Source organism: Desmodus rotundus, chromosome 2 (assembly GCF_022682495.2).
Source record: "Desmodus rotundus isolate HL8 chromosome 2, HLdesRot8A.1, whole genome shotgun sequence".
Taxonomy (NCBI): domain Eukaryota; kingdom Metazoa; phylum Chordata; class Mammalia; order Chiroptera; family Phyllostomidae; genus Desmodus; species Desmodus rotundus.
In genome coordinates this window covers 173284896-173311731 of record NC_071388.1, presented here as the reverse complement: position 1 = coordinate 173311731, position 26836 = coordinate 173284896, and the positions used below count along the sequence as shown (strand labels likewise).

General features: G+C 37.3%; 1 protein-coding gene and 1 pseudogene across 2 annotated transcripts in view; one reads left to right on the top strand and one right to left on the bottom strand.

Moving 5' to 3' along the window:
* Positions 1 to 26836, top strand: part of HIBCH (3-hydroxyisobutyryl-CoA hydrolase) — a 59355-nt gene that overhangs the window by 5352 nt on the left and 27167 nt on the right. The window contains exons 2-7 of one of the 2 annotated variants that reach the window (XM_071220682.1): positions 4075 to 4117; positions 11336 to 11427; positions 13482 to 13622; positions 15347 to 15431; positions 19573 to 19644; positions 24285 to 24337. In XM_071220682.1, coding sequence (XP_071076783.1) covers positions 11422 to 11427; positions 13482 to 13622; positions 15347 to 15431; positions 19573 to 19644; positions 24285 to 24337 — 357 coding nt within the window. In that variant the 5' untranslated portion in view covers positions 4075 to 4117; positions 11336 to 11421. The remainder of the gene's footprint in view (positions 1 to 4074; positions 4118 to 11335; positions 11428 to 13481; positions 13623 to 15346; positions 15432 to 19572; positions 19645 to 24284; positions 24338 to 26836) is intronic. The other variant, XM_024564222.3, reaches the window with a different exon arrangement.
* LOC112307850 (hypoxanthine-guanine phosphoribosyltransferase pseudogene) lies at positions 18191 to 19414 on the bottom strand (annotated as a pseudogene).

The following is a 26836-nucleotide window of genomic DNA, read 5'->3' as shown; positions in this document are numbered from 1 at the left end:
TAATATGAAAGATATGGAAAAATAGTCATGATGGAAGTTACAAAGAGAAAGCAGGCTACAAAACAGTAAGTACAGTACATTTTTAAATTTGTTGTTTTAAAAGTGTTTGTTAGGCTAGGAATGCAGACATGCTTGGCAAAAGTGATCAGTAGTAACAAATTAGAATGGTGGAGAGTAGGGGAAGCTGGGAAGGGGCATCCTCGAGGCAACATTGAGTGTTGGAATTGCCTGTATCTAGAAGGTGGTTACAGGACTGTATACATATGTAAGAGTTCACTGAGATACAGACTTCGAAATAGCACATTTAAGAACTTCATAAGAAAATACGAAAGTAAAAGGAACATAGGAAAAGCTAGTGGCTAGAGGGGTATGAGGAGGCTTCTGGGATGCTGGTGCTATCCTGATTTTTGATCCAGGTGGCAGTAAAATGAGTATGTCCGGTTTGTGAAAACTCATCAGATTGTATCTTTATGTTTTGGGCCTTTTAAAAAAAGTTCCCCTAAAGACATCACTCTTGCCATTGAGAAACTCAAGAGTACAGTGAGAGAGATGCATATGAAAATACTGTAGTTAGAACACACTGGCGTGCATGCTGAACAAAAATGAACTGGACAGATGTCAAAGCTGGAATCAGTAGCAGCAGTTTGGTAAGTAAGCACTGTGCAAATGTGTAGGTACATAGACTATTTGATAGAACTGAACACTTGCCAATTTTTTAATTTTTCAAGGGTACTTTGAGATTATTTGAGGGGCAGTAGGGTAGATGAGGCATTCAAAAAGAGGGGCAATATGGCCATTGTTATCACTTGTAACTACATCTTAGATGACTGAATTTATAAAATTATTTGCAATCTACCCTGACTGGTGTGGCGCAGTGGGTTGGGCATCATCCCACAAACTGAAAGGTTGCCAGTTGGATTCCTAGTCAGGCACATGCCTGGGTTGCAGGCCAGGTCCTTGGTTGGGGGTGTGTGAGAGGCAGCTGATTGATGTTTCTCTCGGACATCGATGTTTTTTCTCTTTCTCTCTTTCTCCCTCCTTCTCTTCTCTCTAAAAATAAATAAATAAAATCTTTAATAAAAAATTTGTAATCCAACTTACTTTACAGAATTTATATTACTTTATTTTTACATTATATTTAATACTACAAAAGAAGGGTAGGGAAGTCACTAATTTGTTTAAATCAGTCATGCCTCTCATTTCTGGATTAGTATATTTTGAATATGCCTTGCTTGCCTCAAGTGAAATATTCTAGTCCAGTGATTCCACAATTTGTATGCACATTAGAACCACCTGGAGACCCTTGCAAATGTTCCAAGGCACAGGTGACATCCAAGACCAATTAAATCATAAGCTCTGGAGGTGGGACACAGGCTTAGGTATTTTGTTTGACACTCCCCAAATGATCCCCAAATGATTCCAAAACACAGACAAGTTGTCATTAAAATCAGTACTTTATAAAAATTAAACTGAAGTGATAGATTCTACCTCACTTAGGGATGTTTTCTTTCTTTTTTCTTATTAATACAGTATTTATTTGTCTTCCCTTTGTCAAACCGTGAACTTACCACTTTGTCCAGGCTGCCTGGGGATTTATAGGAAAAGGAGCATACAAGTTACCGGAGAAAGAACCATGGGAGGTGGAGACGCCTCCTTTACATGACAAAGAAAATGAGAAAGGCCACCATCAGGCAGAGAGTCCCATGGCCTCTGAACGGTCAAAGGCCTGAGTAGGAAAAGAGCTGTTGGTTAAGAAGGGGCCCTTGCATAACCAATGATGAGGCTTCCAAACAGTTCCCACTGCTGCCCCAGAGCCTGCCAGTCCTACTGTGGCAGCTCCAACCTCGCTGAGCTTGGCTGCTGTGTCAGGTGTCCCTTGAAATGGCACTGATTTGGAAACTGTGGCTAGAAATAAGTGAGGCTGGAGGATATGGGGCTTCCAAGCTCTGAGGCTTTCATGTGTCAGTGTCTCTGGTCGTTTTAGCACCACTGCAGACAGTGACCAGCTCCCCAGCAGAGGCGCTTCTGACCAAGGAGGGGGTGGAGTCAAACTGGGCACCGGTGCACACTTTCAGGGGATGAGGGAGGGGCTGTGGCAGAAGAGCTGCTCCCAATGCAGAGAAGACAGAGTTAGGGATGCTTTCTAAATAAGGTTTTCGTGTAGACATTTAAAATCTGGACTATACTTACCCTGTAGCACCATTTCTACAGCTTTTTTCAACATAATTTCAATTTTATTTTTTTGTATCAAAAAATGTAAGTGCTTTTTTTTCCATTTTTTTAATCGTTCAAGTACAGTTGTCTCCATTTTCCCCCCACCAGTGCCCCCCACCCCAGCCATCCCCACTTCCCACCCTTGGTCTTACCCCTTTTTGGTTTTGTCCATGTGTCCTTTTTCTTTAAACCAGAATAACTTTGAAGACCTTAATGAGGCCAGTGCCAAAATGCCAGCTCAAGGTTAAAGACCCTGCTGCCACATTGGCAATTTCATGCAATTTAGAGAGTAAACAGCAAGAAAAACAGGTTTGGCTTCAAGTCCCAGTTTTATTTGTGAGACAGAATTTTATTTCATTCAAAGTTAATAAAAACCTACCAAATACGAGTACAACACACAGAGCATGGCATTTATAGGTCACAAAAATCTCTGCATCAAAACAGAAAACAAACCGAACTACAGCCGGCCCTGGTGAGTAGCTTGGTGGGAGCGTTGCTCCCAAATGCAAAGGATGCGGCTTCCATCTGGTCAGGGCAGATACAAGAAGCAACCAATGAGTGCATAAGTAAGTGGGACAACGAATCGTTGTTTCTCTCTCTCTCTCTCAAATCGATAAAAAACTAAGTTCCTTGTTAGGTTTTATATAGTCATGTTGCTTCTGTTCTTATTCATGATACTCATATTCGAGTATTGAGTCTGTAAGTAATTCTGAATTTATGGCCTCTCTTTCCTTCCTGTTGGCTCCAAAACTGCCATCTGGCGGAGATGAAGAGGAAACACACAGCCCGTATTTCATCACTCAACCTGGGCATCTCCAAAACCTTGGAGTCCATGCCTGTAGTAAAAAGGAGAAAATTCCTTAAGAGATGTGCTGCTGGGTCACAGGCCATACAGTGTCTCATACCCCCCACCTTGTTCCACTTAAGAGAGGGTGTTGATACCCTTTGGGGATCTGTAAGTTGAGATCGACATTGTCCTCTAGAGTCACTGGAGCAAGGTCTGTTTTCTACACTGGTTGTTAAAAATAGTGAGTGAATCCTTCTTTGCTTCCAGTTGTATGACCCAATTCCTTTTGTTTGGGAAGATAACCTGGGACTTGCCACAATGGGTCTACTTTCTGTTCATCCTGTGGTTGGTGCTGGCTAAATGGGTTCCTTGAAATCACCACACTCAAAGCCTTGCCGTAGGGACCAATGAGATAGCTGTAGGTTAGTGTCTTGCCTTATGACTTTGGCAAAGTTCAAAAAGACAGGGTCATTTAATTTTTTTCCTTCTGGTATTTCTAGCCCCTCACAGTTTCTAACATAAGTTATGAAAAGCAAGCAAAACTGATTTGCCCAGCAGAGTTCTGCTCTGATGCCTGTTGTCTGTCCTCTGTTGAGTGTGTATTTGGGAATTATATTTGACCTAGGTTAAAAAAGTAATTTTTGATTTAAGACTTGACAGTATCTTCTTAAATGTCAAGAAGCTAAGACTAACCCCTTGAAGTTCCTTCCCTCTTTCTCAAATTCTTCACTGAAGAATTCCTTTCTGATGAATGAGTCATTGTTTTAGTGATGATGAAATGTTTGCTGCCGGACATCTGGGTGTATCTGGATGCAGACAGACCTTTTTCTGAATCAATTTATCAGTGGATCCTATTGGATGAGTTAAATCTTGTTTTCATTTAAAAGTAAACCACTTTCTCTACTATTATAGAATAGATTCACTGCCCTCTTCTACCTAAACCTTTTTCTTTTTCTAAATTTTTTGTTCTAATACTTTTTAGAAGAGGCTAAAGCAAAAGGGAATAGAGTATTTGTATATTGAAACGTGACTAATCCCATTACTTTGTTCATTGTATTCTACATTTGTTTCAGGTTTAATTCCTTCAAAAGGATTAATATCACACTGCGTCATTTGGTAAGTTTGTATTTTGTTTTGCTGGCATTATTAGATTATGATGTATAACTTAAAATGCCATTGTTTGGGAAGTAGAGAAATACTGGCAGGTGTCATTGACCTTGGCACATCATGGTTCCCAATTTTATAGTGTCAAGACTTGACAAATATAACTTGCAGGGGAGGCATAAGGTTGTGGATAAGAGCATGGATATTCAAGTTGGAAGTGGAATGCCGGGTGTGATGGGTCCACTACGTAACCTTGGGCAGATTACTTGTCCTCTCTCACCCTCCTTTTTGACATACATAAAATGGGGATAATGATATCCACCTTAGAGTGCTCATGAATAATAAAGAAGGTACTTCATTTAAAAATCTAGCCTAGTTCTTAGCATATAATAATTTTATACATGTTAACTACTATTGTACTAATAGTTCCCTTCCAGAGCTTAGATGTCTTTATCACAGTGCAAGGAAAATAATTTTTATTCATATTTGTATCTCTCTGCTGTAGACTGAATGTTGGTGTCACCCCCAAATTCATGTTGAAATCTATCCCCATTGTGATGGTAATTGGAGGTGGGGGCCTGTGGGAGGTGGACAGGTCAGGAGGGTGGAGCTCTCATGAATAGTATCAGTGTCCTTACAAAGAGACTCAGGAGAGTTTACTCATCTCTACTGCCTTGTCACGGAGGACACAGTGAGAAGTTGGCCATCTAAGAACCAGGAAACCAGACATCAGCAGACACCGAATATGCACATGCCTTTATCTTGGGAAGTGTGAGCCTTTAGAACTGTTAGGCATAAATGTTTAGTTGTGTAAGCCACCCAGTCTATGGTATTTTTGATATAGCAGCCTGAACAGACAGACTAAGGTGCTTTTATAGAGCCTGAAAAGTACCTTGCATATAAAAATGACAAGTTACTCTGATGTAGTACTTACTGTATGCCAGGTGCTCTTCTAAGTACTTGATATGTATTAGCTCGATTGATTCTATCTGCAATTCTGAAACCTCAGAACCAAAAGTTTGTGGTAATGGCATTTGGTGACAAAATATGACTCGAAGCTATTTTTGTTTTTATCCTAACTAGTGCAAATATTTATGGTTCGGTGCTTTGATTACAGTGTACTGACTCAGACTCAACTTGGGATGTCTCATATAGTATGTAATACGTACTTTGTTACCATTCCAAAATCTAGAAAATTTTCTGAACTCAAACACATCTGGAATTAAGGGTTTTTGATTAAAGGATTATGGCCTTATTCCTATTTAGTGGATTAGACATGGAGGAAGGACAGAGAGGCTAAGTAATATGCCCTAAGGTCACACAGCTAAAAAATAGGAAGTGAAATTTGAATCCAGGCGATCTGGCTCCAGCGACTGAACCTACTTCACCCTACAGCCTCTGGCACAGTGTTTCTCAGTTAAGTCTAAGTGCTGATGGGTTTATGAAGATTGATGGCTGAATGGTTGGAGGTCCCATTGTTGGCTTTTATGAGTGCTTCAAAGGCAGAGAGGCTGTATCCCAAGCAGTCCATCTGGGACCCTTGTAATAGTGCAGCCAATAAAGAGAAGAGTGATGGAAATATGCTGCTGGTGGCAGTACTGTAGACAGTTATGAGAGGTGGAGAGGATAGGAGAGGCAGGTTTGTTGGAGAGAGATTTTTGGTAAATTTGGTTTTTAACAAGTTGCGTTTGGGGTGCTATGTATTGTAGTTAACTCCTGTGATAAGAAAATCCTGTGTAGTAGGCATTCATTTGGAAATAAGGGCCTAGGCCTCTGGAGCAGTAAAGATACAGGTGCAGGTTTGATTTGGCTACTTAGAGGTAATTGTAGGTGGCAAATAGATATCCTCAGAAACGGTGAGCGAATAGAGCACAGCTAAGGATGATTTGAGGGACCCTAAACTATTGACATGTGGAGGAATTTACTGACCCAGATTGAATTATTCAAATGATGCTTGAGTAATTAGCATTTATTAAATGTTTTTTGATGCTAAGAATTGTGGTTGTATTGTGCTTTGAGTCCTATTTGTGTTATAATAATTTAAATGGCATTCTTCAGTGTTGGCTGGAAATTGATGAAAATCTTAGGAATGGGAAGGATATGAGACTGGATAAAGAGGAATGTTAGCAAAATGTATCAAAAGAATCATGTTCTGCTAATGGTAGAATACCTCCCTGGGTGTGTCTTTGAGTCGCAACCCTGTTCAATGGTGGTGGATGTCACTTACAGTGAAAGGTGTGCTTAGTTAAGATTGGGACTTGGGTATCCACAGTGTGAAGCTTGTCCTAGGCCATTGTTACAGTAAAACTCCATTGGTAGAAAAATGGATTGTATATTAAACTAACTAAACATTTTTGAGATACCTGCTATGTATCAGGCACTGGACTTTCCTCAAAGGAAAGGGTCATTCCTCAGAATGTTTATGAAGGCTGTAAAGTGCTTTCCAAAAATGTAGCCTGCAAAGTAAGTCCCAAGAGATAGTGCATGAAAACACACACACCCAAACCCTCTTTAATCGAGTAAGAAATTTGCTGCTTATTGTATTTTAAAAGTTTACATTGTGTATTTGCATATCAAAGATGGTAGGTCTTATAGAAGTGAAACTTGTTTATATTATTTTAAGGTTTTTCCCAAGCTGATTTGACCAGAGGCCATTTTCTCCTTCCACACAGCAGAAATAAACATCCCTTTTGCACACTTTGGAAAATGCTGCTGTGGATTTTGCCAGAGCAGTTCCATGTTCCAGCAGAGTAGATATTCCAAGTCATGTGCGTCTCATGGGTTTTATTTGGGCAGACTCGACGCATTCAGTTCAGCACAGAGCTGTGTGTGTTTGGTTTCCAGACATGTTAGCGAGTGTCACATTTCTCCTTTGAATGGATGGAGATGATGGGTCACCCAGTCATTGAAGGAGTGCAGAAGACCTTTGTAGTGGGTTAAAATGGGTGGGATTACCGTGTTTGCCGTGCATAATGCGCACTCACGTTTTTATGTGTATTATACATGGGATTATTATACCCATGGTATGTGGTCATTATACCCATGTATAATGTGCATCTTGATTTTTCCCTCAAAAAATTTGGCAAAAAAAAAAGTGTGCATTGTACATGGCAAAATACAGTATATAGTTTGAAGAAGATGATCGGGAGTCAGTTTAGGAAGCATAATGGTTAGAGCATGGGCTTTGAAATGAAATAAACGAAGTTTGAATCTTAGTCCTGCCCCAAAGCTGTGTGACTCCAGGCAAGTAATCTAACTTCTCCAGGCCTGAGTTTCCATATTTTGGAAAGGAACTCCTAGTACTTGACTCACGGAGTTGTTTTGAGGATTAAGTGAAAAGTTTTTCAACTGCTTAGCATAGTGCCCATGGAAAACTTTAACTGTTAAGTTAAAATAAAGAACAGTTTTCTGGACTTTTGGCCAAGTTGGAGGCATAGGTAGATACATTGTGCTTCCTTGCACAACCAAAAGAAGGACAACAACAAATTTTAAAACAAAAAACAACCAGAACTCCCAGAGAATCAAACTGTATGGAAGTCTGACAGCCAAGGAGGTAAAGAAAGATTCATCCAGACCGGTAGGAGGGGCAGAGATGGGCAGCCGGGATGGAGAGGACTCGTGGCAAGGCAGTGGCTGGAAGACCTGCACCGATGAGGTGGTGGATGGCAGACTGGGCGAGGAAGTGGCTGGTGGACTGGGTGGTCCCACATTTGCATGCAGATAAACGGGGAGTAAAAACTGGGGAGCAAGACAGACCATGCAACCCAGGGTTCCAGCATGGGGAAATAAAGCCTCAAAACCTCTGACTGAAAAAACCTGTGGGGGTTGCAGTGGCAGGAGAAATTTCCAGCTTCACAGTAGAGTTCACTGGAGAGACCCACAGGGTCCTAGAACATACACAAACCCACCCATCTGGGAATCAGCACCAGAAGGATCCCGTTTGCAGAGGAAGTGACTGAAAGCCAGCTAAGAGTCTCACAAGCATCACTGCTTCCTCTCAGACCCCTCCCCCATGCACAAAGCCAGCTGAGAGTCTCACAAGCATCACTGTTCCCTCTGGGACCCCTCTCCCATGTACAGCACCACAGTGCAGGCATGTGGGTTGCCTGGCGCTGGCGAATACCTAAGGCTACGCTCCTTACTATGTAACAGGAAAGGAGACAGTTACCTACAAAGGAGTTCCCATAAGACTATCAGGTGATTTCTCAAAAGAAACCTTGCTGGCAAGAAAGGGCTGGAAAAAGTATTTGAAGTCATGAAAAGCAAGGACCTACAACCAAGATTACTCTATCCAGCAAAGGTATCATTTAGAATGGGAGGGCAGATAAAGTGCTTCCCAGACGAGGTAAAGCTAAAGAAGTTCATCATCACCAAGCCTTTATTATATGAAATCTTAAAGGGACTTATCTAAGAAAAAGATAAAAAATATGAACAGTAAAATGACGACAAACTCACAACTATCAGCAACTGAACCTGAAAAAACAAAAACAACTAGAAAAAGCAAACAACTAGAACAGGAACAGAACCAGAGAAATGGAGACCATGGAGGGTTATCAGTGGGGAGTGGGAGGGTGGAGAATGGGGGAAAAGGTACAGGAAATAAGAAGCATAAATGTTCTAGTTTGTAGGTACAAAATAGGGAGAGATTAAGACTAGTACGGGAATTGGAGAAGCCAAAACCTCTGTGTATGACCCATGGATGTATGAACCAAGGGCGGGGAGGATGGGGTGCATGGTGGAGGAGAATAAAGGGGACAAAAATGGGACAACTGTAATAGCATTAATCAATAAAATATATTTTAAAAGTTTTTTCTAATTGCTTAAGCAACTATTCAAAAATATAAATAAACTGTGATCCTCTTGTCTTTCCAGGATGTATAATAAAGATTTAAGAAAGCCTTAATTTTTCACATTAAATCTTTCTGGCTCCTGGCTAGAGACATTTCTTCTTTCCTTTCTCTGTTTTCCTTACCCCTTCTGTCCCTCCACGCCCCACACACTTTGGATTGTATGAGAAGTTCATTTCTGACTCTAGTCTCTGTAATCTTTCATAATATGATAAATTTTCATCATAGGAAACTTTTCTAGCTTTTAGTTAAAAGTTTGTGATGTTTTCTGAAAAGAGTTTTAATTTTTTGTAGAATTAACTAACACATATAAATGACACATACAGTGGAGATTTCCATTTTTCCCCTTCTGACCTTTGCATGTATGATTTTGATTAGTGAATCAGTAGTTTGAAGGTTTTTAGAAGTAGGAACAAATCTGTTCATTCATTCACTTACGTCATTCTAGTGGCATTATCAGTGGAAGAGCCTATATCCTTTACTCAAAGTCTGACCCTCTGTAAACATCCTGCAAAACTGCTTGGCCTAAGTGCTTGAAGATCTGCGCTTAAAGGTACTTGCGCATCATTGTAATAGCAAAAAGCGGAAATTGTGGTTAGGTGACTGATAAAGTGATATGTAAGGATACATAGCTGTTAAGAATAAATATGTATCATATGTGGCAAAATCCACACTGGGAAATTTTACAGATTATATGGCCTGTTCTTTTTCAACAAGTTGTAAGGAAAACAAAGGGATGGAGGGAGCACCTATAGATTAAAAGACTTGAAAGATATATCCAATTTTAAAAAATGGACAGATTATGTTAATGGATGCACATTCTGCATTTATTATAAAAATCAGGACAGTTACTGCTTTTGTAGAGAGGGAGAGGGCTGTGATTGGAATGGGGCAGGTGGAGGGCTTTTGGGCTAGCTGGACAGCTTTGGGTATGGGGTTTGATTTTACCCCAATTACAAGCTAATACTTAGCCTGTTACTATTTCATGGATGCTGGCAGAAGACATGAAACTCTTGAGTTTGAGACAAAGGACTTTGCTATTAGTGGCACAATGCGCAGCATTGAACATCATGTTTTTATTGCCTCTCTGCACTCCCCAAGTCCCACAGTGGTGGCAGAGGGCCCAGATGGATGCCTGCGTGTGCAGTGGGTTGTATTACAGGACAGTGATACTGAAATTGAGGAACCTGCATGTCCACAGCAGGCTGTAAGCAAGCCTACTCTCTGTGCCAGAGGCAGACCTTACTTTTTCCTCAGTTGCTGGAGCAAATACAACCCTGAAAAATGACCCAAGCAAAGAGTGGTCAGGCCCTTGGGTTCATGGCACGCCCAGCAATGAAGTGCGGGGAAACCTCAGGGCACATGACAGATGGCTTCTTCCACCAAGTTGGAATAGGGTCATTGCGGATTTAATTAGTTAAGATGAGGTCATACCGGAGTAAGGATTACTGGGGTAATTCAATATGACTGTTGTCCTTATAAAAAGGGGAAATTTGGAGACATGGTACTAGAAGATGTGCTCGTGTTCCTCTTGGGTTTTCCCTATCCCAGCTGTGGAGTCAGCCATTTCTCCAAGGAGCCCTGGTTTTCTTTATGTGAGAATGGCGTTTAGAAATCAAGATCTAAGCTCTGGGAATGTTCTTTGCTACTGGGGTGTCACCACTTTCTCTTGGGGGATAGAACTAGGGTAATGTATATATAGTGGCACACATACACATTGTATCCTAATCTGTGTGTACATACATGTCTATAATTGTTTCTGTATTTGTTCTGTGTGGGTGTGTATAAGCATGAGCTCATACTGATGTGTCTGACTTTAATTTATTTAGTACCACAAGGCAGGGTTCATTTTAGCCATCCCTACTTGCATATCTGTACCTGTCCTCCTGACACTGGTTCTCACTGTTGATTGTTGAATCCCAGTATGCATGCAAAGCAGTTTCAAAATTGTTAACCACCCCCCGAGAAACAAATTTACCAACTAGAGCACGATGCTAATGTATAGTTCATTTTGCATTTATCCTTACAGTTTCCCACCAAGTCACCATTAGGTCGGCTGTACTGCCACTACCACTGCAGTCTCTTCAGTGAGGTCATGTCATACATGTGTAGTTGTTCAGTTAAGATTCATTTGTCACAGTCTCCCTCTGGGATGTAGCTTAGGCTTGCTTACAGCTTGCTATAAACAGGCAGGTTCCTCAAATCAGTATTACTGTCCTGTAATACAGCCCACTTCATACGCAGGCATCCATCTGGGCCCTCTGTGTCACCCCTGTAGGCCTCCATTGCCTTCCTCACTTCCCTGCAGGTTTAGCCTTTTGTTCTGGATGGAAAATGAGGGGGAAGGATTTAGCTGTATCTATTTTTTCCCTCCCCAACCCAGCGCTATGCAGGGGAGCTTTCTCCAGTCTTCCCTGGGAAAGCCTGATTGGATTCCAGAGGAAATGAGAGCCAGATTGAGAACTCTTCATGACTGTGAGTCCCAGGAACTTCATATTATCACATTTGCTCACACTTGGCCTCCAGCAAGTAATCAAAAATTCTAGTTAACTTTACTAAAGGCTTCTGCCTGAGGTGTGCAAGTATTCTGGTCCTTTGTCTCTGAAGGCACCTCTCAGGATTTTATGAGACCTGAGACAGTTTTCTGGTTGAGTTCACCAAAAGTCATTAATCTGTAGTCTCTTCAGCTCCCTGCCTCTTTGCTATAGAATTAGAATGAGAATCTTTTCTGCTCTCAGAATTTCTGAGCTGAAACTAAATAATAGACTTTTAAAAGATTGCTTCTGGTACTGGGTAGATAATTTACGTTAAATTGTTCAATGAAAACAGTCATGAAACTTTTTTGGCGGGGGGCTGACAAATCTGATTTGGTTCAAATAATGCTTTAAAAAATGTGTTGTCAGCCCTGACTGGTGTAGCTCAGTGGTTGGGTGTCATCCTGCAAAGAGAATGGTTGCCAGTTCGATTCCGGACAGGACACTTGCCTGGACCTGTGGGGGTGTGCAAGAGGCAACCGATTGATGTTTCTCTCTCACACTGATCTCCCTTCCCTTCCCTTCTTTCTAAACATAAATAAATAAAATCATTTAAAATATGTGTTGTCAGGCTGTTTTTCCTAGGCTGTAGTAGTAGTAGTTTATGCTCCTGCAATATGTCTGTTTCCTCATACTCTAGATATCGGAGGATATCAAACTTCTTGATACTTGTGAATTTGTTTAAAAATATATCTTAAGCCCTGGCTGGTGTGGCTCAGTGGTTGAGTGCCACCCTGCGAATCAAGGGGTTGCCCGTTTGATTCCCAGTCTAGGGCACATGCCTGGGTTACCGGCTGGGTCCCCTGAAGGGGGTGCAAGAGGCAACCACATATTGATATTTCTCTCCCTCTCTTTCTCTCTCCCTTCTCCTCTCTCTAAAAAAAAATAAATAAAATCTTAAAAAATATATATATCTTAAAATAGTTATAGTTTTAAATTTTAATTTGAAAATATACAATTATTTTTTGTTTAATATCCTTTCTTGTAACCCCTTTAAGTGAGTATAAATTATTACTTTTTCTGGTAATTAATAAAATTAACTCCAACATTAAATATACAATGGGATTTTATAAAGGAGGACTTAAACATCGTGTAAAGATACTGCTTAATGCTGTCAAAATATGGATTTTAAGGCTTTATTAGATTTCTGTTAATAAGAATGCATTCTCTAGTTAAAAATTTCCAGTTTAAGCTTTCAATTTTATATTGTATGTTGTTCCCATGTGAGGTTTAAAACACTGTCCTTAAAGGAATGTATTAAGTAGTTTGTGCCATTAGCCCTCATAGCTGTATATAGCAGAGACCTGGGAAATGGCTGTGTAGTTTAAAACTTGTTACTTCCAGGTGTTATATTAGTACTATAGTACATGAGCAGTGAGACCTGATGATTAAGTTATGGTGTTTGAAGCCCTTATGTAAGCGTACTAGGCAAGTTCTTCACAACTATATGAGATGTAAGTCTGTCATTTTATAATCTGGCTTTATACTAATTCTTCCTACTTACCCATCACTCATTTCTTCAACCAGCCTTCATTCTGCTTAGGTGTAACATCTTAATATTTTCAAATATTCATTGCTATTTTTGTACTATCCTCTAGGATTCTCACCCTCCTTTTTCTTGACATACATGAAGGCTGAGCTCAAGTGTTGTCTTTTTTTTTTTTTCCAAGTTGTTGGTAATTACTGTAGTCTTAATTATTTGCTCTCTCTATTCATCTTTACTTTCTAAATACCTAGTATATTGCTTGTTATACAGTAATAAATCAGATGATTTAAGGATTTATAGTTCAAGTTGACTTAGTTCACTTAGAAATAAAAATTAAAAGATTTAAGAGGTATATAGAGTTTGATTTGGAATCTAAATAACTTCAGAAATCTTTGTCAAATGTACTTAGCTGTCCATTTGATTAGTGAAAGATGTATATTTTATGTATATGTTTTGATGTTGGCTTGTGACAGAAACTTAATGAATTTTAACGTTATTTGTTTTCACAGAGAATGTCCAACCACACAGATGCAGAACAAGAAGTACTATTGGAAAGAAAAGGCTGTGCAGGAGTGATAACACTGAACAGACCAAAGAACCTGAATGCACTGAATCTTAATATGATCCGGCAAATTTATCCACAGTTAAAGGTTTATAATTTTCCTAAGGCAATTGTATGGGTTATTTTTAATGTATATCTTAATAGTATGTTTCTGGCATTGTCTCCTGTAGAACCATTGGACTGTCTGGGATCAGCTCCCAAGCCCCATTGATTCTTGAGTCTTCAGTCCTTTCCCCTAGTGACAGAGAGTTCATTGCCTCATGAGACAGCCTCCTCCACTTTTACATGGTTCTAAGTTTCTCCTGGTGTTCTGCCACTCCTTGTTTCCCTGACCTTTTAACCAGTGACGCTGGCTCTGTCTCTTGGGGTATGAATGTATGAATCTAATCTGCTTCCACACGACAGCTTTTTGATTTGAAGACAACTGTTTTTTAACTGCTTGGCCAGCCTTTATTAGAGAAGGCCGTAAGCTTTTCTATGTGAACTGCAGGTGCAGTGGACTCCTTGTGTATGGAACTCGGGTTTCTGTTTATTAACTGTGTAGATTGGGAATGCCAGTCCCTGTGTGTCTGTCTTTCCTCCTGTGCAGTAGGGATGATAATATTTCATAGGATGGTGAAGATGAAGTAAAATAGTGTGCCTAATACAGTCGGCCACATAGGTGTTACACAAAGTCTAGTTCTCCCCTACTCACCTATTTCTTAGTTGTTCATTTGATGAGTGAACCTCTCTTCCATTTTGCTATGTCTGTTTGGAATACCTTATATGTCTTTAAAAGTGATACTCAGAAATAAACCAAGTGTTCCAGATTAGAGTTGGACCAGAGTGGAAGAAAGAAGAAACTTCCATGTTAGAATGCCGTATTTCTACTGGTATAGTCCAGTATTGCATTAACCTTTTGTACTTTTAAAAAATTTTATTGATCTGAGAGTGGGAGGGAGACAGACAGACAGACAGGCACATTGATTTGTTGTCCCACTTATTTATGCATTCGTTAGTTGCATCTAGTATGTGCTTTGACGGGATTGAACCCACAACCTTGGCACATCAGAACGGCACTCTTACCAACGGAGCTACTCAGCTAGGGCATGTATTAACCTTTTGGACAACCACAACTCTCCAGCTACATTTCTTCCTTGTGCATTTATATTTTTATTCTCAAGTGTAAAATTTATAGAGCCCTTGTTAATATTTCTGTCTCTAGTTAACTAATTTTTTATTGGTCCATTGTTCTAGTCTTTAGAATTGACATTGGCTCTTGATTCTTTCATCCTACTTAATGATTAGCTGTCCTTACCAACCCCACATTACTTCCAGATTTGATCTATGTTACTGTTACTTAAAATTTTTCAATAGGAAAGAGCCCTATGTTACCACAGTAGAAAAAGGTTATTGCTTTGTTTATCAACAATTTTTGGTTTGATTTGTTCACCAGGTTTCTAAGCTTATGTAATATGTACTATTATTAAGTCCATATTTTTTCTTTCACCTTGTTCTAAAAGTTGTCATGACAAAGATTTCAGATACCATCATTAAATTTGGATCATAGAATATAGTCATCCAGCAACTTTATTGGAATGTCCTCTAATTTATGTCAGGAAAGAAAATGAAGTTGGGATTCATTCTTCTGGATATGTTTTATAAAGCTTATGCTTTATGTATACGGGTATATACATGGGGTGGGGCAAAAGTAGCCCATTCATCTACTGTATCTGTCTGTTCACACAGAGATGTATATACGTGTAGCCGTGCACGTGATACATCTTTAATGAGTTGTGTAGTCATGATCTGCTTATGCCATCTTCTTTTCAGAAGTGGGAACAAGATCCTGAAACTTTCCTGATCATTATAAAGGGAGCTGGTGGAAAGGCTTTTTGTGCTGGGGGTGATATCATAGGTAAAAACTGTTTTCCTCTCACCTAAATGTTTTTTCCCCCTCATTAGAACAGATAAAGTATTAACATATTTCTGTAGTACTTCATAATTTGTGTCACTTTTTAGAATTTGTTTTGTTCTTGTATAGTTAACTTAGAAAAAGGAAAAATTTAAAGACTTACCTTTTGTAGTTTATATTAGGAAAATAGGAAAGAGTGAATTAAAAATACTGCACAAATCAGACTCATAGATACAGAGAACATTTTGACGGTTGCCAGATGGGAGGGGGTTGGGAGAATGGGTGAAAGGGTGAGGGGATTAAGACAAACGATTTGGTAGTAACAGAACAGTCATGGGGCTGTAAGGACGGCATAGGGACTAGTCAGTAATATTCTAATGACTTTGTGAGATGTCAGATGGGTGCGAAGTTTATCGGGATGATCACTTAGCAAGTTATACAATGTCTAATCACTGAGGTGTACAACTGAAACTAATATAATATCGTATGGCAACTGTAATTGGAAAATAAAAAATGATTAAAAAAATAAAATAATGCTATACATATGCCCTTCAGATATCTTGTCTCTCCCCGAGTCATCCCATACAAAATGTCCAGGGTGGTGTGTGAGTCCACTTTCTATTTTAGAATAGCAGATATTAAGCAGTTCAGTACGTCATATAATTGACAGTCTGGCCATGTTGAGTGACTTGCCACTCTCCAGGCATGACATGCTCTCACATATTTCTATGACTTTGCCTGTACTTTCCCACTGTTCATGATTCTAAAGCCAGAATCTACTTAATTGTAGTGTTTTCCTATATATTTTTAACATATTATGTATGTTTAAATAAATATGATATAAATATAGAAGATTAATTCTCCTTGTCTTTCTAATTGTTTATGTCAATCTGTCTTACACTTTTAACTATTAAAGACAAAAGAGATGAAATGTTTGCTCTCAGGACCAATGTCATGTACTTATTGTTACCACAACTGGTTGTCAATATTTTATACATACTAAAAACTGCTTTCGCACTTTGTGTTTTGTTTCTTATGGAGTCGGTAGGGTCCAAGGATGGTTTTTCCTTGTATTTTTATTTTGTATACTTGTGTTTTGTATTGTGTTAAGACACTCATGTTTGGGTTGATCTAGTTACTAGATTTACAAGTTTTTGTAAACCATTACATTTGGAATAGGAAGAAACAAGATTGATTCAGGACATTATTTCAAGTATCTTATTAAATTGAAAGAAAAAATAAAGTAAGTCTTAAAACTATAGCTTAAAATTTTTTGATAGCTTAGATTGATTTGTTAACCGAATTGCTTTTGAAATTCATTTGCCCACAAAATGAATATTTTTAAAACATTGTTTTTCAGCCTGGAATTAACCTTTCCTTTGGAGCTGAGCTTATGATCTTGTCAATTTAAAGATGCCTTAGGTATTCATTTTAGCTTCTTCTGACTGTGAGCTATTTTTACATAAAGGCCTAACTTTATATTGATGTTTGGAAATACAGTCACAAATTCTAGAATTATTCTAGTTTACATGAAACAAAGCAGTGGACTTCAATTCCAGGAAATTTAGTTTCTTTAAAGATCGTAGTTCAAGATGATAAGCGGACACTCAGAAAAAAATTTTAAATGATATTATGAACATCATTTAGTTTTATTTTATACGGAAATAATTGATTAGAATAAGATTAGGAGGAAATTTAAGAAGACTTTTTAGGTAAAAATTTCAACATGCAATACAATTTATACTCCTTTCTTTTTAGAATTGGGAAGTAGTGATGAGGACTGAATAGAAGACAATAAATGAGAGGGGTTTTTTTGAGGGAGGGGCATATATCAGGGAGAGCTTCAGAATGACAAAAGATGTTAAATCTTTCTTTTAAAAAACAGGAAAAGAAGTCAACATTTGGAACATTTTAAAGGAAGATAATATCAGAGTGCTAGAGTTGGTCTAAAACTCTATAAATAGTCAACAATTTTTGTGTAACTTCCCCATAAAAGAAGAAACATGCATACATTATACATTTAATTTGTATTTTAATAGATAATTCTCTTACTACTAAAAGATAGGAAAAGGCATATGAGCTTGCGGTATAGATATGGAAGAGAATGATATTGATATTGACTGCAGTAAGAATACAGTAGATGTGAACTTTCAATAATAGGCAATTGCAATAGAAATGAAACCATTTGATAGTAGTTCTAATTCAGATATTTACTGAGCACCTTTTAATTAAGCCAGGCAGTAAGTTGTATCTGTAGCAACATTTTTGAGAAGTTATATTTCCTTTATGCTATTATACCTCTCTAGCCTCACCTTTTACCATTCTCCTTTTTGATTTTACTCCTTGCCTATGTGCATATGTAGGTACTCCTTTCTCTACTCAAATCTTTGCCTCCATCATTTTCTAGGAAATATCTATCTATTGTTCAAATTTGGCTCAGACTATGAGTTCTGGGAAGACTTCTTTTAAAAATTTTTTTGGGGGGAATTAATTGATTTGTTTTCAAAAATTGTTGACAAAGAGTCACTGAAAGTAATCTGAACAATTTGAAAAATACTGTTAATACTGAAACACTATAAAATAATTCTAGGACATATGGTTTATCTGATACAACAGTATCTCTTAGATGGCTGTCATTAATACAAAACCTGTCTTTTACTTTTCTTAAACACACAGTGGTATAATTAACAGTATTCAATCACTCTGTACTTTCCTAAAATACAAAACATAAAATTCTGAGAAGATACATGCAATAAGCTCTACTAAGCAACTGGCCACAGAACTAGAACATTTGATAGCTGGTGATTTCAGTAGGATTCCAGATGTTTCCAAACTCATCTTGAACTCTCATCTTAGGCTTTATATTTTGCTTTTCCATTTTCACTAACAACATAAACATGATTCAGATCCCTGAAGTATTTATTATAGTCAAGGGCATATCCTACAGTAGACTTGTCTGGAATTTCAAATCCAACAAAGCTTGGTCTGTATCCAACACTTCAGGGGTTCCTTTTTACCAGCAAGCTTGCGATCTTGACCATCTTCGGATTATGCTGCTTGATCAAGGAAAGCAAGATTTGCATTGTTTTGCCAGTGTCAATTATATCTTGAACAATCAAGACATTCTTTCCAGTTAAATTTGAGAGATCATCTCCACCAATTACTTTTATGTCCCCTGGTGACTGCTCATTATAGTAGCTCTCCAGTCTGATAAAATCTATAGTCATAGGAATGGATCTATCACTATTTCTGTTCAGTGCTTTGATGTAATCCAGCAGATTAGCAAAGAATGTACAGCCCGCCTTGAGCACGCAGAGGGCTACAATGTGATGGCCTCCCATCTCCTTCATCACATACTGGGCAAGCCGTTTGGTCCTGTCTGTAATCAGTCCATGAGGAATAGACACTGTTATTAAATCCTTAGCGTAATGACTAGGTATACAGAATAAATTTAGGTCATAACCTGGTTCATCATCAATAATCACAATGCTGGGGCTGCAAGTTGCTTGGGAAGACTTCTTTTAATTAACTTCTCCTGTACCCACTTCCACAGCACCCAGCCTTATAGTGAGCATAGCACTAAGACTGTATTTTAGTAATCTTTCTCATTAGCCTGAATTTCAAGGCAGCCATTTTATATTGCTATCTTGTTATCTACAGCATCTAAAACAGAGCAGATGCTACTTAGTAGATGCTCAGTAAATGTGTCATGGTGAAATGAATGTGACAAATATTTAACTACATGGAATACATATATTTCTCTGTGTATGCATACTTTGTATTAAGATATACTACCAAAGGAAATGTATATCCAGGAAATGTTTATTCAGCTGCTACAGAAAACAATGAAAAGAAAATGCATTTTGTAGCAATATATAGCTTCTAATTTAAGTGTAACAACTTATAAGAAGTTCTTAAGAATTTTTGCCTTGAAGTTTTGACATTGGACTATGAATCTGGGGCTAATTATAATACGCCTGTGGCATGGGCAACTTCAAGACATTAACAGATCATTCTAGAGTTTCTTCCAGTACTGAGTATTAGAATATTTTAAATTTATTTATTTGACTATAATTGACTAGAAAACACTTTAAAAAAATTTGTAATCCTTCTTTCTTTTTTCTCTTTTTGATAACAATCTCAGAAATTATAAAGGGAAACCAGAAGATAAGTCAGAATTTCTTCAGAGAAGAATATATGCTAAACAATGCCATTGGTACGTGTGTTCTGTCGAGAGCTTTGAAAATGGAATCAAGAAAAGCAGCCACAGTAGGAATTATTGAAAATGCAACCAATAGGCACTTATTTAATGTGTTATATAATATGTTTCAGGTATAAATAAATTTGACTAGATTATTCTGATTGCTTATTCCAAAACAGATCACACTTTAATATTATTAATATTAATAGGCTATACTTACGAACTATTTGTCATTTAGTCAATATGAAAACATGATTCTGATCCTGTGGCTGGCTTTCTCGGGGGGTGGGGAACTTGAGTCCCAGTTTTCTCTGTAAAATGAAGTACCATTTCCTAATACTTGCAGAATTTTGGGATGAAAATTTCTTTATAGTTGATGTTCCAGATTTGATTGGAAGTGAAACAGTAGTTTTACCAAGTATGTGTTTCAAATGTTAAATTTCAGGACATGATACAATAAGAACTTGTGTACCCACTAGCACAGAATGAACAGACATCAGTATTTTATTTTTGCTTAAAGTTTTATAACTTATATAAAAGAAATGTAATTCTACAAGTTTTAAAGTTATAGTTGAGCTTTGTTGCTGTCCTCAGTGCCATTTCTTTCTCTCCCCAGAAATAACCATTATTCCTCCTCAGAAGCAGCCATTGTCATTAATTCGTAGTTTATCCTGCTAGACCATACACTTTATTTTTACTACATATTTATGAGCAAAAATAGTATTCTTTGTTTTTGAAATTTACATAAATACTCTTACTCTATATATCATTTCTTAAATTTTTAGTAACATGGAATGTAACTGTTCTTTAGCATTCAGTATTATGAATGTATCCCACATCATTTATTCTGAGTTAATGGATAATTAGATTTCAAATTTTTTTTACCAGTACAGATTGTTGTGTCTTTAGATATGCCCCCTTCATGCCCATGTGCAAAAGTTTCTCTAGAAAATAATAGAAGCAGAATGAATGGATCATAGAGTTCCTACATCTTCAGTTTGTTTCCAAACTCTTTAGTAAACTCAAAGACTTTATTTTCTACCCATCCTTTTCTTTTTTTGTGTGTGGTTAAACTTGCATGTTTATTATTTTATTGTGCATTTAATTTGTATTTCACTGAACAATGGCTAGGTGGAACATTATGTTAATTAAGCATTTAGATTTTTTTTTTCAGTTCTATTTCTTATTCTTTTTTTTTTTTTTTTGATTTTTTGTCTTACTGACTTTGTAGGTCCTTATGTATTCTGGCTTCTTCACTTTTGTAGATTATACCTATTGTAAGTCCATTTCTCTGAGTCTGTTGCTTTAAGTTACCTTTTGGTATATATAAGTTTTTATCAATATTTGATGGGATGAAATGTACCCATTTTTTTCCTTTGTGATTTCTGCTTTTTGCATTAAAGAGAAGCACTTAATACTGAAGTCGTTAAGATGTTCTCTCATATTTTCTTCTAGTAGTTTGAATATTTTGTTTCTTTATACTGCAAGTCTTTAATGTACTTGAAATATTTTTGCACATGACATCTAAATTTTATATTCCAGCTAGAAAGCCAGATGTTTCCATATCTTTTATTAAAAAGCATATGCCTTCCTCACTAAGTTTAATGATGCCTCTGTCATATATCAAGTTCTTACATATGACTAGGTCTGTGTCTGGGCTGCTTTTTCATTGATCTATTTGTTTGTACTTTAGTTGAAACTACAGGGTCAAGATTATTACAGCTTTAATACATGTCTCTGTGTGCTAGGACAGTTTGCCCTTGTTTTCTTTTAGAATTGTCTTGGTTGCTCTTGCACTTTAGAGCTTCCATATGAATTTTAGAATTATTTTGTCTGATTCCACAAAAGATTCTATTGAGATTTTGATTGACATGATAGTGAATTTTTATATTGAGTCTCCTCATCCATGAATGTGGCATTTCTTTGCTTATTCATGTAGAAGACTTAAAATTATGAATTATAACTCACGTATTATAAAATTTAATCATTTTAAGTGTAAAATTGAATAAGTTTTAGTAACCTTGTGCAGCCGTCACCATAAATCAGTTTTAGAACATTTTTAACAGGTTGACTTTCATGTCCTTTCATAATGTTTTGTAATTTTCTCCATGAAGATCTTCCTTTTTAAAAGAGTTTTATTCTTAGTAGCTTATTCTTTTTGTTACTCAATTTAATGGTAATATTCCTGTTACATTTACTAATTGACTATGTATGACATATAGAAATGCTTTTGATTTTAATATTTTGTTCTTATATTCAGTAACCCTACTGAAATGTATTAATTCTAGTATTTCTATAGATTTGGCATTTCTCCTAGGCAGTTCTACCACCTGCACAATTTTTCTCATCTTTCCAATTTTTATATTTATGATTTTTCTTATGGTGTTTTGACTAGGACTTCTTTTATAATGTTGAATAATTGTAGTGGTGTCTTATTTTTTATGTCTATGCGAAAGCATTTTGAATTTCATTCTTCAGTGTAATCTTTTTGTAGACACTTTTTACTAGGTTATGGGTGTTAATTTGATTCCAAATTTGTTAGGGATGTTTTGTTTGTTCAGATGCACTGGTGGAGGTAGTTGTTATTCAGTTCTTGAGCATCTACTTTCTCTGACTTTTCTCTCTTCTCCTGGCACGAACTTAATTGCATTTTTCTGGTCATGTTTTACATATTGAGTAGCTCTTCCTAACATGAACTTTTGGGTGGGTAGCTCATTGCATAAGATATGTGGCCCAAAATTTATTCCCAGCTGAAAAATCAAATACACTCATAATCTTTGGTTATAGCTTCTACTCAGCTATTGATTTGAGTTTCTTATTTATTTCTGGCATGTAGGGATTTACCTTGTTCTGCTTTGAACTTGGAGATACATTATTTTTTCTAGAATATCTATGTCTTTGAGGTAGGAGTGGGAGAAAGAGGCTGTTGCCCATTTTTGCTTGTGGTCTAATTGAATGGACATTTCTCACTTCTTTAAGTCTAAAATTGTATTTATCAAGTCTACTTAGAATGTTTTCTTCATTCTAAAAATGTGCACCAGTACTGCCCATTAGGCCTTTCTGCAGTGACAGAATACTGTGTGTGTGCTGTGCAATACGATATCCACCAGCCACTCGTGGCTAATGAGCACTTGACAGGAGGCAAGTGTGATCAAGAAACTGAAGTTTAAATTTTATTTAATCATAAGTAATTAAATCTAAATAGCTAATTTTAGCTGGAGGTTACTATTTTGGGCAGTGTAGATCTGTACTAAACAAAAGGAGCTGGAAAAAACAGAGCTCTAAGTAGTTTGAAAAGAGAGTTTGGTAAAATGTTAATGCACAGAGAGAAAGCCTTCAGGGTATATTTCTGTACATTGTAATGACAGTTTAGTCAGCAAGGAACTTGGCATTCTGGCTTCATGTGTTGCATCAATTATTCTGATATTTTATATCTGAAATATATGTATCTATAATCAATAGAGAAATTTCTTTCCACCCTGCCCAGGTGGCTTAGTTGATTAGAGCATTGTTCCCAGTACACCAAGGTTGCAGGTTTGATCTTGGTCAGAGAATACACAAGAAACAATAAATGCATGCATAAAATAAGTGAAACAACAAACCGACGTTTCGCTCTCTCTTTCTAAAAAGTCAATCAATAAAAAATTTTTTTAATTAGAGAAAAAAATTTCTTTCCCTAGTTTCTAGGGAATTGAAGTTCAAAATTGAAGGCTATGGATGTCCTTGTGAATATGAAGTTATATTTGCGCATTAGTAGCCTATTTAGTAAATTGAAAATATTTATAGAAGTGCTAGATGGATTAAAACTGCAGTTTTATATTTGTCTTTGGTAAGGAAGTAATATTGGCAACAAACTGTAACAGAAGCTCAGCTCTTTACATTTTTATGTTATGAGCAATTCCCTCTCTCAGCAGGGGTAAAAAGGGAAGGAACAGAGTAAAAGTTTATTTATACCTAGTGTCAGTGTGTCTATTGAATGTAGTTGAAGTGCTAGTTAATGACAAAGATGAGACTACAGTCTGGGGCTTCTGACTTCCAGTCCATGCTTTTTCCTTTAGGCTACACTTCTCTTTGAACCCAGCTACTACTTCAGATGTTTAGAAAACAAATTATGTTCTTTAAAATACAACTGTGTATAGAAGCTTACAGGGTAGTTAACTGTATTTCTCAACAGCTGAATTAAACAAGGCTTTCATTTGTTTCATGGAGGTGTTGAGTTGTTAAATGATAATGAACAGATGATCAGGATTGTTTATGGACTTACGTTTTAAAAAGAACATTTTACAAGCCATACATTTAGTCTACCTTGGTATCTCTTGCAAAAATTTCCCTGGGATGCCCTGGCTGGTGTAGATCAGTGGATTGAGTGCAGACTGCGAACCAGAGGGTTGCTGGTTCGATTCCCAGTCAGGGCACGTGAGTGGGTTGTGGGCCAAGTCCCTAGTGGGGGCACATGAGAGGCAACCACACATTGATGTTTCTCTCCCTCTCTTTCTCACTCCAATCCCCTCTCTCTAAAAATAAATAAATAAAAAACCTTTAAAAAATTTCCCTGGGAAAATACTCAAGAGTTCATATGACATGTAATTTTTGAAGAACAAAAAAGAAGAAGAATTATTAAACATTGCAACTAATTATAGTTCTGTTTCTTTTAGGTTCTTGCCAGAAACCATATATTGCACTTATTCATGGAATTACAATGGGTGGGGTAAGTGGGTGCTTTTCCTCTAATCATTAATATGTGAGCTGTATTAGAAACACATCAATTAAGTGTTTTATCAAGTCATTTATCACCTTTATCAAGTGTTATGTACTGTACCTAATAGTGTGTGCTATATTTTCATGCAGCTGTAGGTTTGTTTATTTATACCATCACCACAGACACGAGTGATGTGTTGTGCAACAACGTCACTAGACGACAGGAAATTTTCAGCTCCATTTTAATCTTATGGAACCACTGTGGTATATGTGGTCTGTCATTGACAGAAACATAGTTATGTGGTCCATGACTATATAACAAATTTGTTTAGTGTTTTTATCATAAAAGGATAGTAGATTTTGTCAAATGCTTTTTGTGCATCTATTGAAATTATTATATGATTTTTATTCTTCATTTTGTTAAACGTAGTGTATCATATTGATTTGCATATTGTTTTTTTGTTTTATTTTTATTTTTTTAAACTTTTTAAAACTTTTTTTATTGTTGTTCAAGTCCAGTTTTCTGCCAGCCTCCCACCCCCTTATTGTCCATGTTTCCTTTATAATTGTTTCCACAAACCCTTCACCCTTTTCCCCTGTAATCCCCTCCCCTCTCCCCTCTGGTCACTGTCAGCCTGTTCTCAATTTCAGTGTCTTTGGTTATATTTTGCTTGCTTGTTCATTTTGTTGATCAGGTTCCAGTTAAAGGTGAGATCATACGGTATTTGTCTTTCACTGCCTGGCTTATTTCACTTAGCATAATGCTCTCCAGTTCCATCCATGCTGTCGCAAAGGGTAGGAGCTCCTTCTTTCTCTCTGCTGCGTAGAATTCCATTGTGTAAATGTGCCACAGTTTTTTGATCCATTCATTTACTGATGGGCACTTAGGTTGCTTCCAGCACTTGGCTATTGTAAATTGTGCTACTATGAACATTGGAGTGCATAGGTTCTTTTGGATTGGTGTTTCAGGGTTCTTAGGGTATAATCCCAGCAGTGGAATTGCTGGGTCAAAAGGCAGTTCCATTTTTAGTTTTTTGAGGAAGTTCCATACTGTTTTCCATGATTTGCATATTTTGAATCATCCTGACATCACAGGAATAAGTTTTACTTGATCATGGTGTATGGTCCTTTTAATGTATTGTTGAATGTGGTTTGCTAATAATTTGCTGAGGATTTTCTCATCTGTGTTCATCAGGAACATTAGTCTATAATTTTCTTGTCATGTGCATGTCTGTTGACAGACATTATTGTTGCTATTGGTTGTGTAGATCAAGGTGATCTGATTTCAGATTCAGGAATATGTCATATGTGAGGTGAGCTCTGTGATCCTTTGCAGGTTTAGGGTGGAAGCTGCCAGTCCTAAGTGTGATGAAACTAGACTGGGAGTGGATGTGCAATGATAAAAGGTGACCAGTTGGAGACTAAAGAAAGCTACTGCAGTGCAATCACAAAATAAAAAGGCCTTTCAAAGTGAGAGGCAACAAGCATTTATTTGAGATTAGAAAAAGAATAGCTATTCAGGAAGCATTGATTCAGATAGAAGCCCAAATAATGTTCTGATTAGGAAATGAATAATGGTTATTTATGAGAAAGGGAAGGGGAACAATTACATCAACAGAAGGAAGGCATTTCTATTGGTGCCTAAAACATAACACAGTGATGCTAATTCTAAACAATTAAAAATTTTTCAGTCTGGTGGTTGTAATATCTGCTCTCATTACCTTTGCAAACATAATTTTGCTTTAGGCTCAGTCCAAAAGTTATTTTGCTGTTTTAATGTCCCAAAAGTTTGATGCATAAGAGGTGCAAGGCAGTTCCTCTGGCATGGCAGCTCCAGCTGCATTTTAAAGTGGCGCTATTTATTATTTCTTTGACAAGAGGAAGGATAATCAGACAAAGGAGGGTATGAAAAATAGTCTCCTTTAGGACTGAAATATTAGTAACAGAACAGGAACTGTGAAAAGAGGAATACAGAGGAAATTTCCCTTGGATTTCTAAGTGTATGGAGAATGTGGTTATACCCATTCATTTTTAAGTGTTCACTGTTGAACTTTCTCCAGTTGTGGATGGATGTCTTCTTTTTCTTGAAAGAGAGGGATAGGTCTCCCTTTCTTCTCTATTAGAGAGAATGGGGTTATCTGTAATAGATTTCCTTCTGCCATATCAGGGGAGAGTTAGGATTGCTTTCAGGTGCAGGATTTCTCATAGGAAATTTTTAGGGTCATTTATTTTCGCAGTGAACCTTTTTCATAGTAAGCATTGTGTTATATTTTTCAAAATGCAATGAATTATCTTTAACAGATGTTCCTGTGGTGTTCAACTCCATCTCACCCTGCTCTCTCTTATTAGGTAGAGCCCTTTATTCTTCATTTTCCTCTACTCCTTCCCCCCTGACTTTTAGCCCAGGGATATCTAAATACAGATCTGGGAAGTGCTTCTATTTCCTTAATAGGAAATTGGCTTCATTGCCTGCTGCCACCCCCAACCCCCGCCTTCATTATATAAGGCA